Source organism: Lithobates pipiens, unplaced genomic scaffold, assembly GCF_037356315.1.
Source record: "Lithobates pipiens isolate NorthernLeopardFrog02 unplaced genomic scaffold, aLitPip1_a1.2 Scaffold_18, whole genome shotgun sequence".
Lineage (NCBI taxonomy): Eukaryota > Metazoa > Chordata > Amphibia > Anura > Ranidae > Lithobates > Lithobates pipiens.
This window is the reverse complement of record NW_027507758.1, coordinates 489,218,687-489,235,658: the sequence shown is the minus strand read 5'-3', so window position 1 is coordinate 489,235,658 and position 16,972 is coordinate 489,218,687. Positions and strand designations below refer to the sequence as shown.

The window sequence follows — 16,972 nt, the reverse complement described above, 5'->3', positions numbered from 1 at the left end:
TTTGTTTCTGTTATAAAATGTTGTAAATAAGTATGTTTTTTCCTTCATTGATGGGCACTGATAAGGCACTAATATGCAGCACTGATATGCAACACTGATGGGGAAATGATAGGCCGCACTAAAGGGCACTTACAGGGCGGTAGGTGACACTGATGGGCACTGGTAGGCAGCACTAATGAGGCACTAGCAGGCATTATTGATGGGCACTGATTGTCACCTCTATTTGAGCACTGATTGGCACCTCTAATAGGTACTGGGTCATGGGTGAGCATCCTCGGGGAGGCTGCACTGATAATCAATCAGAGCAGACCCCCCCACGTCAGGAGAGCAGCCGATCAGCTCTCCTCTACTTGTGTCTGTCAGTGGAGGAAAAACAGATAAACGGCTCTTTCTGCTTACGTTGTGATTGGACACAGCTGATCACATGGTAAAGAGTCTACATCAGACGATGGGAGCACGATCGAGGCTTTTCCTGCTGGACGTCATATGACGTCCAGTCAGGATAACTTAACCACTTTGCGGCTGTCATTCTGCTATACGGCGGACGAGAAGTGGTTAAACCTATGCGTTACTGACACCTAGCTTCAGGAATCTGACTCTGCCTGTCCTCCTGCTTTCTTCTATGGTGGGTTTCGCTCAATGTACTCACCCAGACAAAATACATTTTCAAGTTCTCCCAACATCACCCTCTCTATTCCCCTCCTCTTCAGAAGCTCACTGCATTTGTCTTTTTTCTCTAGTGTCTCTGGGGATAGCCATGATTTTTTTGCCCAAAGGGACCAGTGATACTATACTTATCTGACTTGCTACCCTTGCCTTTCTCCTCTGACTAAGGCTCAACCCCTCTCAAAATAATAATTACCCCAAGATCCATGGATGGAGGGACTTGAACACCCACTAGGTACAATATTCACACATATATAATTTTATTGTATCAAAAAAACATAGACAATACCAAATACCACAAGCTAAAAATGAATTGGCCAATTATTTTTTATCTTGTAGTTTTTGGTATTGTATGTTTATTTATGCAATAAAATTATATATGTATGACTATTGTAACTAGTTGTCCTTTAAATCCCTGCATCCATGGATCTTGGGTTAATTATTATTTTCAGAGGGGTTGAGCCTTAGTCAGGTTTTTCATTTTAAATTTTACATAATAATCTTACACCGACAGCTCCCTCTGGTTGGTGTTTATCATCAATACAAAAAAAACCCCTCTTTATTCCCAATTTGTTGCTATCAATCTGCTTAGTGAGGAGAGAGACAGCGGTGAGAGCTGCTGCTCTTGTGCACATCACTGGATCGTGATTGGGTTTAGACAAAGGGGGGGGGGGGGGAATCCTGCAGCTCAGAAAGTTTTTTACCTTAATGCATACATGGAATGAACCACTTCAAGACTTTAGACCCAAAAGTGGAACTTCTGCTCATTTGTCTCCTCTCCCCCTCCCGTGCCACAATTGGCACCATTTCGAGGGGGGGGGGGATAGGATACCTGTTTTTGATGGGTATCCTGTTCCAACTTTCGGGAGCCCGTGCCATCACCGTGGGGCTCCTTCCTCCTCATCCTGTCCCCGGGCCAGGACCGTGGGGCCCCGTGCCATCACCGTGGGGCTCCTTCCTCCTCATCCTGTCCCCGGGCCAGTATGAGAGAGGAGCGGGGCCTCGAGCATGAGCAGTAGGGTTCCCGGTGTGAAGCCGTAAGGCTACACTGCCGGATACCCTTACTCACAATGGCGGCGGCAGCACCCGGCAGCTGATGGAAACATCAGCTGTGGAGCCGATATCGCTGGACTCCAGGACAGGTAAGTGTCCTATTGTTAAAAGCCAGCAGCTGCAGTATGTGTAGCTGCTTGCTTTTAATTTTTTTTTGGGGGGGGGGGGGGGGGCAGAACATCGCTTTAAGTCTACTACTACACATCCCTAAACACAAACTATAGTAGTGAAGTAGCACTCTATATAACAGAGCGGTGACATAAGGCAGCCATATTTCCCCATCCTGATGCCAGGTTACTTTTGTCACGTGACTTGATCTTGTTGGAACAAAATAAAGGTATGGGCATTAGGCTACATTGTTAAAAAAAATTATAATAATGTCCCCTGATGTAAATTCATAATGAATGCCGGCTGCACCAAAAAAACAAAAAAATGCCACTTCATAAACACAACCGCTCCTGGTACTTGACAAGTGCTACTTTCCCCCACCATTAAGTAAACAAAGGGGCTGGGTCATATTCCTGATATGTATCTGTTGTACCATGTTCTTAAGTATCCTGTTTTCTTTGTATTTGTGTGAAATACCTGGTGATCTTGCCAGTCTCCCTGCATTCCTATTTCAAACTGACCATGTTAGCATGAGAGCACATCCTATCATGTTTGTCAGTTGCCCTTCCATGTCCTGGGAGTACAGCCTGCATATTCTCCAATAGCCAAGACTTGTGCTGACACACCCCTGCACAGATCTTTACTACCATAACCTTCCACCAAAGAACAACCAAAATAAATTCACCTGCTCCTGGTGGTCGCAGTGATGCAACATATGTGTATGTTGTTGTTTTTACCTGTAGTACAGCCCAGAAACAATAGAGCGCATTTTGCTTTTTTCTTTATTATGCTACCTAAAACACACCGACACTGATATGAATTTAAAATGCATAAATAAAATCCTGCCCAAAAAAATACTGACCCTGACCCAAACACTTAGGGTCCTTTCACATGGGGCGGATCAGTGCTGATCCGCCCCATGGATAGCCGCTTGCTCAGCGGGGATCACCGGAGCGATCTCCGCTGAGCAGGGAGATGACAGGTCCGTCTCTGCACACTGCGCAGGGATGGACCTGTCACAGCGCCGCTCTCCCCTATGAGAGATCGGATGACGATGGACCGCAGTGTCCGTCGTCACACGATCCGATGACGGATGGAAAAATAGCTTTTTCCTCCGTCACACTTTTTCGGATGGGAGCGGGTCGGATGTCAGCGGACTTGTCACCGCTGACATCCGACGCTCCATAGAACTCTATGGAGCATCCGTTCAGGTCCGCTTGAAAAACTGACAGGCGGATCTGAACGGATTGTTAGTGTGAAAGGGGCCTGACCCTGGCCCTGACCTATTATTTTTTATTATTAGTTATTTTATTTTTTTTACAGTTTTTTTTTTTTTTTCTCTCAGCAAGGAGAGAGAGAGATACAATGTATCTTTCTCCTCCATTCAGTGAGGGAAAAAACACGGGGGCAGGCTTCACAGTGACTGATCACTATGATAGCCAATCAGAGGCTATCACAGCGATTAGGTGACCCGGAATCAGGAGTTCCGGGTCCCGATCATAAGTACGGGGACCGGGGATCTTAGAAAAACCCCTGTCTATGTGCTGGGAGCGCAGCTTTCTCTCAGCAAAGACACAAATATGCGGCCCCACAGAGAAAAGCCCAGTCCAGTGGGGCCGCAGATTTGCGTATGTCGGCGCAAAGGGGTTAATATGAAGTTGTTTGTGTAATGGATAGGTGAGGGAAATCCCTTGTGGTCACTGGAAATAGCATCTTCCTTGAAAGATTTCCCCTCTGTTTGTTTTGATGACTACCCAAAGATTGGGATTTTCTTTCACTTTCAATCCTGCTGTAAAAAAGTGAGGGAAATTCCTCTCAGATGGTAGCCTACAGGGTGTGGTAAAATTGAACGATCGATAATCAATATGACAAAATGTTTGAATCAGATCTATGAAGAGACAAAAATAGCACGGCCAAGCAATGAGAGGAAGAATGATGATTTAGATCAGGGGTCTCCAAACTTTTCAAACCATGGACCAGTTTGTTGTCCTTCAGACTTCAGGAGGGCTGGATTGGGGGCAGAAAATGTCCTGAACTCAGCATCAATGAGAATAAATATGGCCTCAAGGTTGGTGGTCAGTAGGCGGTATAGTAGTGCCCCTATTAGTAAAAGTATCCCATTATTGGTATCAGTGGAAGAAATAGTGTCCCCTTGTTGGAGGAATAGTGCCCAAGGGCCGGCTAAAGGCTAGCAAAGGGCCACATCTGGCCCTCGGGCCGCAGTTTGGAGACCCATGGTTTAGATCTACCTAAATTGATCGGTTGTGGTAAAGAACAAAAAAACAATTGTACAGGGTTGATCGATGGTGTTTTTTCTCAGCCTTGCATGTAGATCAATTGTAAGTAATTAACAAGGACGTGAAAAAAAGGCATCACTGACCGATATTTTTTCCGCCACAAACGGGCGGGTTGATCAAAACTCACTATAGCTTAGAGGACATTGATTGTTCAGTTTTCTTGCGCCATGTATTGCCACCATTACACAGATATCCCTAAAACAAGTGTCACTACTGGACGATTCCCCCTCATCACTTGTGCTAGGGACAACTCTACAGTTTTAGATTTCCACTCGTTTTCTTTCTTTATTGACAGTGTTCACCAGTACAAATAGAGGGTTCAATCTCCCTAGAGGAGGCATAGGCAGCAATAATAACCTGACTGGGGTTCTAACCCCTCACAACTCAAAAGTATAAAAAGAAAAACCCTTTCATTGCCACCGATGAAACGTATGTACCAGGAGTGTGTGAATATCTGACAAGCCGACTGCTGTCAGATGGAAGCAATCTGGTGGCTGTGCTGCCACAAAATTGCTTCCCCATTATTGTATTCTGGGATCCCCATGCATGGAAGGTGCTGTCCTGCCCTTCCTCTTACTGACCCAAAAGTGACGTGTCACCTTCCCCATCCAGTATGCTGAGGGAAGAAGATGATGGAATGCATTCTATGTTCCATTAACTTCATTGGAGGACAGGGGAGACATCAGAGGTCTTTTAGTCTCCTGATGTCTCATTAACCACTTGCCTACTGGCCACTTTTACCCCCTCCTGCCCAGGCCAGTTTTCAGCTGTCAGCGCTGTTACGTTTTGAATGATAATTGTGCGGTCTTGCAATACTGTACCCACATTATTTAATATTTTTTCACACAAATAGAGATTTCTGTTGGTGGTATTTAATCGCATGAATATTTTGAAAAAAAAAAAAACGTTTTTCTTAGTTTCTGTCAGAAAATTTTGTGAATGAGTAAATTTTTCTCCCTCTCTGATGAGGCTGCACTGATAGGTGGCACTGACTTGCAAAACTGATGGGCACAGATTGGTGTCACTGTTGGGGCTGCACTGATAATCAGGGCACTAATAATCCGTGCCCTGATTTTATGTACAGGTCTCCCCTGTGAGGAGATTCTGCTGATCGGCTCCCCTCTTACTCTGTCAGTGTGAGGCAAGCTGTGATTGGACACAGCTGATCACATGAGTAAAGTGCCGCATTATCGACTTTTTCCAAGATCACCCCCCTTCCCACTGCAGATCCTACACTTTCGTGTCTACGGTTTGAGTGTGCATTCCATGGATGCGCAAGGCGGCCTGCAACAGCGACTTAGGCGCCTCCGCAGTAGCGAATATGCCAGTGAGGATCACCGGGGCACCTCTAAATATTTCAACATAAATTAAAATGCAGGCACCGTATATGCCTTCTGAGGAGGTAAAGGTGGGTACACTGATGGTAGGCTTTTACTTAGAATGCATAGTCATGGTGTCTGGTGTGTGTGTGTGTGTGTGTGTGTGTGTGTATGTGTATATGTGTGTGTGTGTGTATGTATATATATATACTTCACGGCGTATTGTGCTACCAATTGTTTTCTTGGTGGCTATGGTCCCAGCTGCCTTGAGATCATTGACAAGATTCTCCCGTGTAGTTCTGATTCCTCATGATCATTAAAACTCCACAAGGTGAGATCCTGCATGGAGCCCCAGACCTAGGGGAGATTGACAGTTATTTTGTGTTTCTTCCATTTGCAAATAATGGCACCAACTGTTGTCACCCTCTCACCAAGCTGCTTGGCAATGGTCTTGTAGCCTATTTCCAACATTGTGTAGGTCTACAATCTTGTCCCTGACATCTTTGGACGACTCTTTGGTCTTGGCCATGGTGGAGAGATTGGAATCTGATTGATTGCTTCAGGTGTGTTTTATACAAATAACAAGCTGAGATTAGGAGCACTCCCATTAAGAGAGTGCTCCTAATCTCAACTCGTTACCTGTATAGAAGACACCTGGGAGACAGAAATCTTGCTGGTTGATAGGGGGATCACATACTTATTTCACTCATTAAAATGCAAATGAATTTATAACTTTTTTGAAATGCATTTTTCTGGATATTTTTGTTGTTCTGTCTTTCCCTGTTAAAATAAACCTACCATTAAAATTATAGACTGATACATTTTTTGTTAGTGGGCAAATGTACAAAATCAGCAGGGGATCAAATACTTTTTTTTCCTCACTGTATGTATGAATTTATGTATGTACTACTATGTTTGTTATATTGCACGCTATATGTTATTTGCTGCCATTCCTGTCACAGAGGGAGAATGGCAATATGAGATTGGATCCTGGAGGGACACATACCACCAGTGATGTATGAGGGGTGGGGCCTACTGAGGCAGGCCCCGATTGAGTACCTAAACATATCTAAATGTATAGTAGGTCATTTGCTTTTTTGGCTCCGAGCAAGAGAGCTCTCCCTCAAAACCCATCAGCCTAGCCTTCACGGACGCCTTCTGGTCTCCTTGCATCTCTGGAGCATTTCAGCAGTCCTAGAGGCGACTTGTTCACATTAGGTTTTGTCATGTGCATATACAACATACATTTGTGAGTATCTTGTGTGTCACTTTTTATTCTTTAATAAATGTTTATAATGGAATTGCACTAAGTTCTTCTCTTGTTTTTTAGAATGTTTGGACCCCCTCTCTGTGACAGCAGTATGGGTAGAAGCTCCACATACTAGCTGCCACTGTTTCAAAAACAGTGCGGCAGTGAGGGGCTCTGAGCACACACCCGCGTCATTCTGACACACAGCTATGTGTGTCTGAATGAACTACAAGCACCGACATCCTTAGCCACAGTTGGCTTGTAGTTCTCAATGAACTACCACGGTTCTGTGCAGCTTCACAGTAGTTCAGCGAGTCTTCTCAGGGAGTATCGGCTTACCGGTACAGGATGTATAGGTAAGCCCATACACTCACAGTGTGCGGGAGATCTGCATGATATCAGTGATCTGCTGATCACTGGTGCAATGCTTTCCAGGCTCCTGCAAAAAATAAATGCTAACTTTTTTTCCCAGCAAAAAATGTGCATTTATTTATTTTTATAAAAGTGAACTTATCCTTTAGACGGCTTTCACACCAAGCCACCCATAGCGTCAGCGGTAAAATGCCACTATTTTTAGCAGCGTTTTACCATCGGATTTGCATCGCATTTTGGCTGCTAGCAGGGCGCTTTTACCCCCCCGCTAGCGGCCGAGAAAGGGTTAAAACCGCCCTCAATAGCGGTGTTTTGCTGGCGGTATTGCAGCGCTGCCCAATAAATTTCAATGGGGAGCAGCGGTGGAGGAGCGGTAAACACACCGTTCCAAAGAAGCTGCTGGCAGGACTTTTGCTGATGTCCTGAGCACCACTCCAGTGTGAAAGCCCTCAGGCTTTCACACTGGAAACAATGGAGCAGCAGTTTAAGGGCGGATTGCAGGTGCTATTTCCAATGCTATAGCGCCTGCAAAACGCCTTCGGTGTGAAAGAGGTCTTATTGCATTCTATACATTTAAGGTAAAAAAAACATTCTTCTACCAGACCCCCCCACCTTATACTTACTGGAGCCTGATCTCGATCCAGCGATGTGCACGAAAGTAACGACTTTCCTGGGTCTCTCTTCTCATTGGACAGAAAGGCAGCCATTGGCTCCTGCTGCTGTCAATCACAGCCATCGATGAGGGAGCGGGGCTGAGCCACACTCTGTGTCAATGGATGCACAGATCTGGCTGTCAAACAAGAACACGAGTGACCCCATAGCAAGTGGCATACTATGGGGGCACTTGGCAGGGGGGAGGAGCCAGGAGTGCCGGCAGAGAACCCTAGAAGAGGAGGATCAGTGATGCTCTTGGCAAAACTATTGAACCCAGCGGGGAAGTATAACATGTTTACTATTTTTTTTTTTTTTTTTTTTTTACTTTTAAAATCACTTTGAAAACAAATGTTTTGAGCCCTCCTACTCCCATATGAAGGTAAATGCATGTGTTTGGGGGTTTATGTAATCTTCAAGCCTACAATAATTACTTTAATCGTGTGCAAAAAACACACAAAAGTGGCTCAGGCAGGTGAAAAAGTTAAGTCATATTAACCACTTCCGGACCGCTCATCGTCGTTATACGTCAGTACTTTGAAGAGGCATATCGTTGTTATGGCAGAAGCTAGCTGCCATAACCCCAGTATCTTCTTCTTCAGTGAGCGGTCTGGTTTCAGATAAAAGTGGTCTCTGCGGTAGATTCGCTGCGAGATCACTTTTATCGGTGGCGAGAGAGGGTCCACCCTCCCGCTGCGCTCCAGTGCCCTCTGCCGCTTACCGTAGCCGTCTGCATCGGCGGAGGCGATCAGATTTTTCACCCTTGCTGGGCATGGAGACAAGTGAGTGGAAGATGGCCCCCTCCTGTCTCCATAACAATGCAGGGCGGAAGTGACGTCAAAACGTCACTTCCACCCACAACTCTTAAAGGGCCATTTTTTTTTTAAATGACAATTTTACATTTTTTATTGCATTTTAGTGTAAATATGAGATCTGGGGTCTTTTTAACCTCAGATCCCATATTTAAGAGGTCCTGTCATGCTTTTTTCTATTACAAGGGATGTTTACTTTCCTTGTAATAGGAATAAAAGTGACACCATATATATATTTTTTTTAAACTGTGTAAAAAAATAAAAGATTAACTAAGAAAAAATTTTTTTTTTTAAATGCACCCCATCCCGACGAGCTCGCGTGCAGAAGCGAATGCACACGTGAGCAGCGCCCGTATATGAAAACGGTGTTCAAACCACACACGAGGTATCGCCGCAATCTGTAGAGCGAGAGCAATAATTCTGGCCCTAGACCTCCTCTCTAACTCAAAACATGCAACCTGTAGAATTTTTTGAACGTCGCCTATAGACATTTTCAAGAGAAAAAGTTTGACGTTATTCCACAAGCGGGTGCAATTTTGAAGCGTGACATGTTGGGCATCAATTTACTTGGCATATTATTTTTCACACTATAAAAAACAATTGGGCTAACTTTACTGTTGTCTTATTTTTTAATTCAAAAAGGTGTATTTTTTCCAAAAAAAAGTGCACTTGTAATACCGCTGCGCAAATACGGTGTGACAGAAAGTATTGCAACGACCGCCATTTTATTCTCTAGGGTGTTAAGAAAAAAAAAAGTATAATGTTTGGGGGTTCTAAGTAATTTTCTATATAAAAAAACTGTTTTTGACTTGTAAACAACAAATCTCAGAAAGAGGCTTGGTCCTTAAGTGGTTAAAGGCCAGGGAAATGCTTTGTACAAACCATACATGGTAAACATGGGGAAGGAGTTATGGCTGTGTCCTTTGTATGTACATCTATTGAGAAACCAGTGGGAGCATGCATAGTCCTCATCTACATACACAGCATATACAGAGACTTTGTTTTGCTATAACAGAGCTCAGATCTACATCTGCACTGGTGGTTACAGTGGTAGCTCCGCCCCCATTCCGTACACTTCCGCACCCAACTAAGTACACGCCCACAGTTAGCTCCGCCCTTATCCGCACACTCAACCCTTAGCTTCGCCTCCATCTCCTACGCTGCACTCTTATCCCCGCCCCCATTCTGTACCCTGCCAGGATTAGCTCCACCCCATGTCCCCTCACGCGAAGACCCTATTCAGCACACGGATATCACTAGCCCCGCCCCCATTCCATAACCTGCCAGTAACAGCACCGTTCCTATTCCGTACACAGATATTTTAGGCTCCGCCCTCCCTCTGTCACGCGCAGCGCTTCTCACAGACACACTCCAATCTCTTGCGACAACCAGCCCGCACTTCCCGGTGACACACCACAACCCCGGAGCGCCCCGCACCCACCTCGCTGCGAGTGACCTGCAGTTGATAGAAGTCCTTGCTCGGCGCCGGAGCTTGTCCGTCACACTGGAACAGGATCTCCGGCAACAGCGCCGTCATCTTGAGACGCTCACGCGGTTGCTAGGGCAACCAAGGCGGATTACCCCTTCCCTGAGGGATCCGTGCGCGCCGTGGGAGGCGGAGCTTAGCTTCCACAGATCCCTCCGCCTCACATACATCCCCGAACAATAAGCACTGGACGCCTAACAGTTCGTCCGGGGAGCTCACAGAGCGGCACAGCGTGTAATAACCGTCCGGGGGGAGACACGGTGACCCTGGCGGAAATAAACCGGGCTCGGCCTGCCGACAGGTCCTGTGGGGACCCACAACTCATCCCGACAAGCTGTGCTTAGAGAAAACCGACGGCAGTAAAAGAGGCGTTCCATAAAAAGGCATCTGGCCGAGGCCAACGGACGCCACATTCGCTGAGCACGTCATCCAGAGAGGGCGAGAGGCCCTATGAGCCGCTCCACGTACAGGCCACAGCCGCCCGAGCGCTCCCGGTGAATCTGCGTTTCCCCCTTTTTCCCGTAAAGTAGTCCGCGGAGGGATCCCGGCTAGGCCGCAGTTATGGGGGAAATAAAGTGAGATCTGCAGCGGAAGGATCCGGTGCGGGAAAGTAGTGCGCGGAGGGATCTGGGGCCGCGCGTCCTCAGCTGATCGGTGAGAAGGAAAAAGACCGAAGAGGAAGCGGAGAGACCGGGGGGAGTGCGGCGGACAGAGGTACCCGGGGAGGGCCTCACCACGGCGGCCTGGGCTCACAGGCTCCGTGCCATAGCAGTGCTAAGGGTTGTGTAGTGTCTGTGCCAGGAAGGCCACTATATGGTATTGTATGGACCTTATACAATAGGTGGGTGACTTACAGCTCCCCCTATGGCCGGGCTGAGGCCTGCACCCCGCTATGGGTTATCACAGGAGGTCATGGCTGGGCCCTGCTAACAGCACTACTACTCACAGGCCTCAGTGGGCGCTATTCCCTGTATACAATGGAGGCACATCCTGAGATCACTGTGTCATAGGATACAGCTAGAAGGGGGGCACATACATCCATTCTGTGATCTTCACATGCACCCTTACTTCCTAATTATTAAGGATTAATAGAGTGCCAGCTGTATGCACAAAATAAAGGCAGACAGGACAGATCCAGTACAAGAGGTTTGGGGGGGGGGGTCTCTGGTCGTAAGAGCTTACAATCTAATAAGGATTATTATAGTGCTAGCTGTGTATTCTTATTATACAGGTTTAGTAAAGTGCCAGCTGTGTGCACTAAAGAAAGGCAGTCAGGACAGTACAAATACAAGAGATTCAAGGGGTCCTTGGCATAAGAGCTTACAATCTAACAGGGAAGTGATGCATAAAAACATAACATTCACAACTAGACTGGCCTACTCTAATCTCTTTACATATGTTGGAAGAAAACGAAATCAGCCAATAGGGTAAACAAACCGTATCCGGTCATCTCTTCCCATAGGATGGTTTAGAGCTCGTTCACACGGGCAGGTAAAAAACGCTGCATTTAGATGTGTACAGCAGATACGTCTTTGTAGGCATCTAAATGCAGCACTATAGTAATCAGTGAGCCCACACATGCAACTTTTTCTAAGTTTAGCCGCACACAAACACCTCGGTAGCTTTTCTGTGAGTAATTAAGTGCGTATTATACGCAGGATCTTCTAGCTCCACCAGCTACAACCTTTCATGTAGAAATAATGCGTATGTCTGTGCGAATGAGCCCTCTGACTGATCATACGCTGCTCAATCTGATTGTACAATATCATATAGACCTACCATCAGTTACATAGTACAAGGCCGGCCTGATATCATTTGGTTGGGTTGTTTAGGTTTGTCCTCTATATCGCACAGTGTCGGTAAATCTAAAGGAGATTGAACAATCAGATTGTATTGTGTGTGTGTGGGACCAGCATTAGTCTTCAGTTCTCCATGGTGATATATATATATATATATATATATATATATATATTTCATCTCCCCCTCTTCCTCATAAGACCCCCCTAGTCTTTCATTGGATCTGACTGTAGATGACGTCATCTTTTGTGTTCTGTACCATATCACATATTTGGAATAATGTTCTTTAATGTTACCCAGGTATTTTTATTTATTTTTTATAGCACCATTATTATACAGGATTTATAAAGCACCATTATTATTGTACGGGATTTGTATAGCACCAACAGTATGCACAGTGCTTTACAATATTATGTTTGTTAATCTGCTTGCATACTCTGAGCCATTGGTGTTACCTTTTTATACTAGAAGGCCCCATTCACACCCAATGTGTTTTTTGCACCCTTTTCACATTTTCACACATATGGCAGTCCATTCACTTGAAAATCACGTAAAGAAGCTCCAGAACCTTTTAAGCTATAGAGCTTTGTGTGTTGTTTTTAGCGCACAAAAACACTGATGTCATTACGAATTAATGACACTGCAAGCACAGTGCACTTTCTTTACTTTTTCAGGAACATTTGTTTTTGTGCACATTCCCAGAATGCAGAGCTGTGAATGGGGCCTAAAGACAGACCGTACAGTTCAGTACGGGGGGGGGGGGGGGGGTGGTGCTTATAAGAGCTTACACTCTAACCAGGAAAGGGAACATTCATATTTGGCACAGCCTACTCAAAGGCTCATTATGCCTTTGTCTTTACAGGGTTTTTTTTTTTTTTTTTTTTTCGGGTTGACAACCACTTTAATAGTCTTTGTACATTGCAATACAAGAAAACACAAGTCCATCTACAGCCAAAAGCGAGAAATCCATAGCCTGTCATATTTTTATTTATTCCCATTAGATATCTGGTTTTATAATCCAGCTGTCCACCTTATTTATCCATATTGATCGATTAGGCATAAATAATGAAAAGACAACATACCCTTCATCCTACTCAGGATCAATCATTAGATCTGATATCATTTGAGGTCTTTTGTGTTCCCACTCTGATCCATAGGGGTTAGTATTATTATTTACAATTGCGTGGCGCCTTACAAAATAAAGGGAGACTATTCAGTTCCAATTCAGTACAAGAGGGTCATGTTTTCTGATCACGTGAGAAGACAAAGATTTTGTCCATGTAGGATCTGAGCGTTTTTGGCTTTTGAAGGCTTTCTGTAAACAGTATGTGGAATTAACGAGATTATGCAGACGTTCTCTGTTGCAATGACGTGAGCTAGATCAAATATTCCCTTTGTGTTTTTTCTTTTTCATGTGTCATGTGGGGCTTGTGATCCCCAAATCTCAGGGCTGTGTACCCCCATCAGGGGCTCTTTGTCAGATTCAGCTTCCTGTTATTGTTCTTGGTAGAAGATTTGGCCTAGTGACGTTCTGGGTCCTCTACCTGATTAGATCCCCCCTTTCATGCTTTCCTTCATGTCACTTTTAGTCTAGGGGGGAGGTTTAGGGAAGGGGACTTCTCTTTGGCTTGTCATGGGGTCAGTGTTGTGCCTTTGATGGCCCTGACGTGAGTGTGTTGATTCAGCGTAGACAGTGCAGTGTGCTCGGTTTGGAGTGCTCTGACGTTGCTTTGTCTGTTTTTCTTGGTGGTGGATATTAGAGGTCAGCTGCAGAATGTTGTAATGTCTGTTGAGATTTGATCGTGATGGGGAGATTATTTTACTGCAATGTTGCGATCTGACCTGGCTGTGTGTCCTCAGCGATGCCTGTCAGAGGTAGGCCTGCAGTGTCCCATATAAAGTGTACTGGTGAGACGTGACTGCATGGCATATTCTGATACTCCCTGGACAGCATTAGCCAGGAATGTCAGCAGGTAGCTGCAACCAGATTAAAGGGAGAAGGCATTTTAAAGCTGAACTCCAGCCTTGCCATCAGACCCCATTCACATCATTTGCGTTCAGATGCGTTGCTCACTGCATGTCCTAATGGCAAGGCCATTTCCTGGTTCCTTATGGTGCCAGTTAACACCACCGCATTGTGGTGCTATGCGCTAAAAATACCGCATGCAATACTTTTGGCACAGTGGGTTGTGGTACAAACTACTTCTAGGGTGAAAAGAACTAATGTCACTTGTTACAGTTCAGACTTGTCATGCGTTTTTAAAATTTTTCTTTCAAATCACATGACATATTGCATTGGTGTGAACAAGGGCTTGGTATCACATGTTCACTACTTAGGCAACTCTGCCTAGAAACTACAACTCCCCCCAGACTGACCCCCACCTATGACGTTTTTCTGCTTTTTACATAACTCCTCCTGAGAGCCAGACCACTGCTTACATTAGGGATCTGGGGAGGACCAATGACGTTTTCAGGAAGCTATGCATCGCACTCACTGTTATGTTATGGTCCAGCCATATTGTGCATGCATTACACAGAGACCTAGTGGTGATATACAATGAAAATGTGTGTGTGGTTGTTTGTGTGTGTTTTTTTTTTCTCTCTAGCATGTTGATGGTCGAGGGGGAGGAAAGCAGGATAAGCATTAGAGGTTAATATTTAAAAACTAGCTACGTTTTTAAAAAGGTGGTTTGCTATTTACTACAAAAGGGGGGGGGGGAGAAATGCACAATAGTGTGCTCCCCTCCCCCCCATCCTTTCCTCAACCCTCTGGTTTTACTTGCCCTTATCCTGGGGTATTGAAATCCTGTTTAGTCCCCTGAAATGTCATAATGAGACCATGGCCTTCACAAGGACACAGCTTAGAGGAGGGGTCCAGGTATTGCTTCCTCAAGATGCTTCTCCCCAGGTCATATGGACATTGCTAAATTGGCATTAAAACTGGGGGCAGAGGTGGGCATGACCTGTACTGAGGAGGAGGGTATACAGTGCCTAAAAGTATTCATACCTCTTGAAATGTTCCACATTTTGTCATGTTACAACTAGAGATGTAACATTTCTGAAAATTTTGAAGCTCGGAAAACTTTATTTTTTAATTTTTTTCAGTGTTCACCCCCCCCAAAAAAAATATTTTTTAGAAAAATTTTAAATATGCTACATTAGCACTTTTTTCTCTTTTAAGATTGAAAGTCATTCTGTTACGAGAATTTTGAGAAACTATGTGCATTGTCATCGTTGTCCTCTTCACTTCGAACCATGAAGGATTTTTTTTTTTAAGATCTACAGGACACTTGTTACATACAAGAAGGTGTCTTGTCATCCTGGTAGCATTTGGAAATGCATATTTCATCTGAAAATATTTGCATATCACATTTTTTCTTTTCAGAAGAACTTGTATTGTGAAAATTCCTCCATATGCTAGATGTTGGTCTCACAATTTTTCTGAGGGGCGTAGGAAATAAAAACAAGAAAAAATTACCACTTTGCAAGAAGACACTAATCTATGGTTGTGTGGGGGTGGTGGAAGAACCAGATTACTGGTAATTAAATTATTTACACACACGTTTATAAAGATAAACTAATGTAGCTAAATGATTAAATTTTCTGGATTCTGAATCGGATAAATGTAAACTCTGACCATTTTAAATTGAGTATATACTTTCAGGTCCTTTTTGATGCTCTGTATTTTCTTCCAATGCTTTTGAGGCCTAGTGAAGAGGACAGAACAAACCGAACATGCCCACTAACATGCAAAAGCAAAACTGAAACCTTTTTCTTGTTGGAATAGCAGCACAGCACCTCCTAAAGGAAGAAAAAAGACATACTGTCCTTGCATTGGAGGGTTCAGTTTGTTACCTAGGACTTGCTTGAACACCCTGTCTTAAAATATTTTATTCATCATGATAAAATATTCCACAATTTTTTTATTTTATTTTGTCTTTTTTTTTTTTTTTTTTTTTTTTTTTTTGGGGAAAAAAACTAAAAAGCATTCAGGAAAAAAAAACAGAGTTTTTTTTTTTCCCCCCCAGGCCTTAACACCTCTAGTTACAACCAAAAAGGAAAATTAAATTTTATTGGGATTTTATGTGATAGACCAGTGGTCTCCAGACTGTGGCCCGGGGGCCATATGCAGCTCTTTGCTTGCTTTTTACCTGGCCCTTGGGACAAAATTTAACCACTTGCCGCCCGCCCTATAACAAATTGACGGTGGCAAAGTGGTTGCATAATCCTGATCGGACGTGATCAGGATTATGAGCCGCTGTGCGCCCCCGGGGCTGCGCATCGCGGCGATCGTTGTTGCGGGGTGTCAATCTGACACCCGGCAACTACAATCTCGGTAAAGAGTCTCCGATGGAGACTCTTTACCACGTGATCAGCCGTGTCCAATCACGGCTGATCACAGTGTAAATAGGAAAAGCCGGTGATAGGCTTTTCCTCACTCGCGTCTGTCAGACGCGAGTAGAGGAGAGCCGATCGGCTGCTCCTCTGACGGGGGGGGTCTGTGCTGATCGATTATCAGCACAGCCCCCCCCGAGGATGCCCACACTGGACCACCAGGGACGCCACCAGACCACCAGGGATGCCCAGGACAAGATATGCCACCCTAGACCACCAGGGATTCCTGTCAGTGCCACAATGGATGCCAATAAGTGCCCATAATGGATGCCAATCAGTGCCCACAATGGGCATTATTGTTTGGCACTGATTGGCATCCATTAGTACAATATATTATAATGCTGTGCTGCCTATCAGTGCCCATCCATGCCCACCTGTGCTGACTAACCCATGCCCACCTGTGCCAGCTATCAGTGCCAATTTGTGCCCATCAGTGCCGCCCATCAGTGCCGCCTATCAGTGCCACATATCGGTGTCCATCAATGCCACCTCATCAGTGCCACTTCATTGGTGCCACCTCATCGGTGCCCATCAGTGCCGCCTTATCATTGCCCATCAGTGTAACCCCATCAGTGAAGTAGAAAACTTACTTATTTGCAAAGTTTTGAAACTGAAACAAAAAAAACTTTTTTTTTTTTCAAAACTTTCGGTATTTTTTTATTTGTTTAGCAAAAAATAAAAACCGCAGAGGTGATCAAATACCACCAAAAGAAAGCTCTATTTGTGGGGAAAAAAATTTCATTTGGGTACAGTGTAGCATGACCACG

General features: G+C 44.7%; 2 protein-coding genes across 12 annotated transcripts in view; one reads left to right on the top strand and one right to left on the bottom strand.

The window, feature by feature from the left end:
- The window catches only part of FBXO36 (F-box protein 36), a 94,021-nt gene extending 83,918 nt beyond the window's left edge, over positions 1-10,103 (bottom strand). Inside the window, exon 1 of the mRNA XM_077488553.1 lies at positions 9,969-10,103. Coding sequence (XP_077344679.1) covers positions 9,969-10,064 — 96 coding nt within the window. The 5' untranslated portion in view covers positions 10,065-10,103. The remainder of the gene's footprint in view (positions 1-9,968) is intronic.
- A 473-nt stretch (positions 10,104-10,576) lies between these two features.
- TRIP12 (thyroid hormone receptor interactor 12) overlaps positions 10,577-16,972 on the top strand; it is a 200,965-nt gene continuing 194,569 nt past the window's right edge. For all 11 annotated transcript variants that reach the window (XM_077488552.1, XM_077488551.1, XM_077488549.1 and 8 more), the window contains exon 1: positions 10,577-10,727. The gene's annotated coding sequence lies outside the window, so the exon portion shown is untranslated. The remainder of the gene's footprint in view (positions 10,728-16,972) is intronic.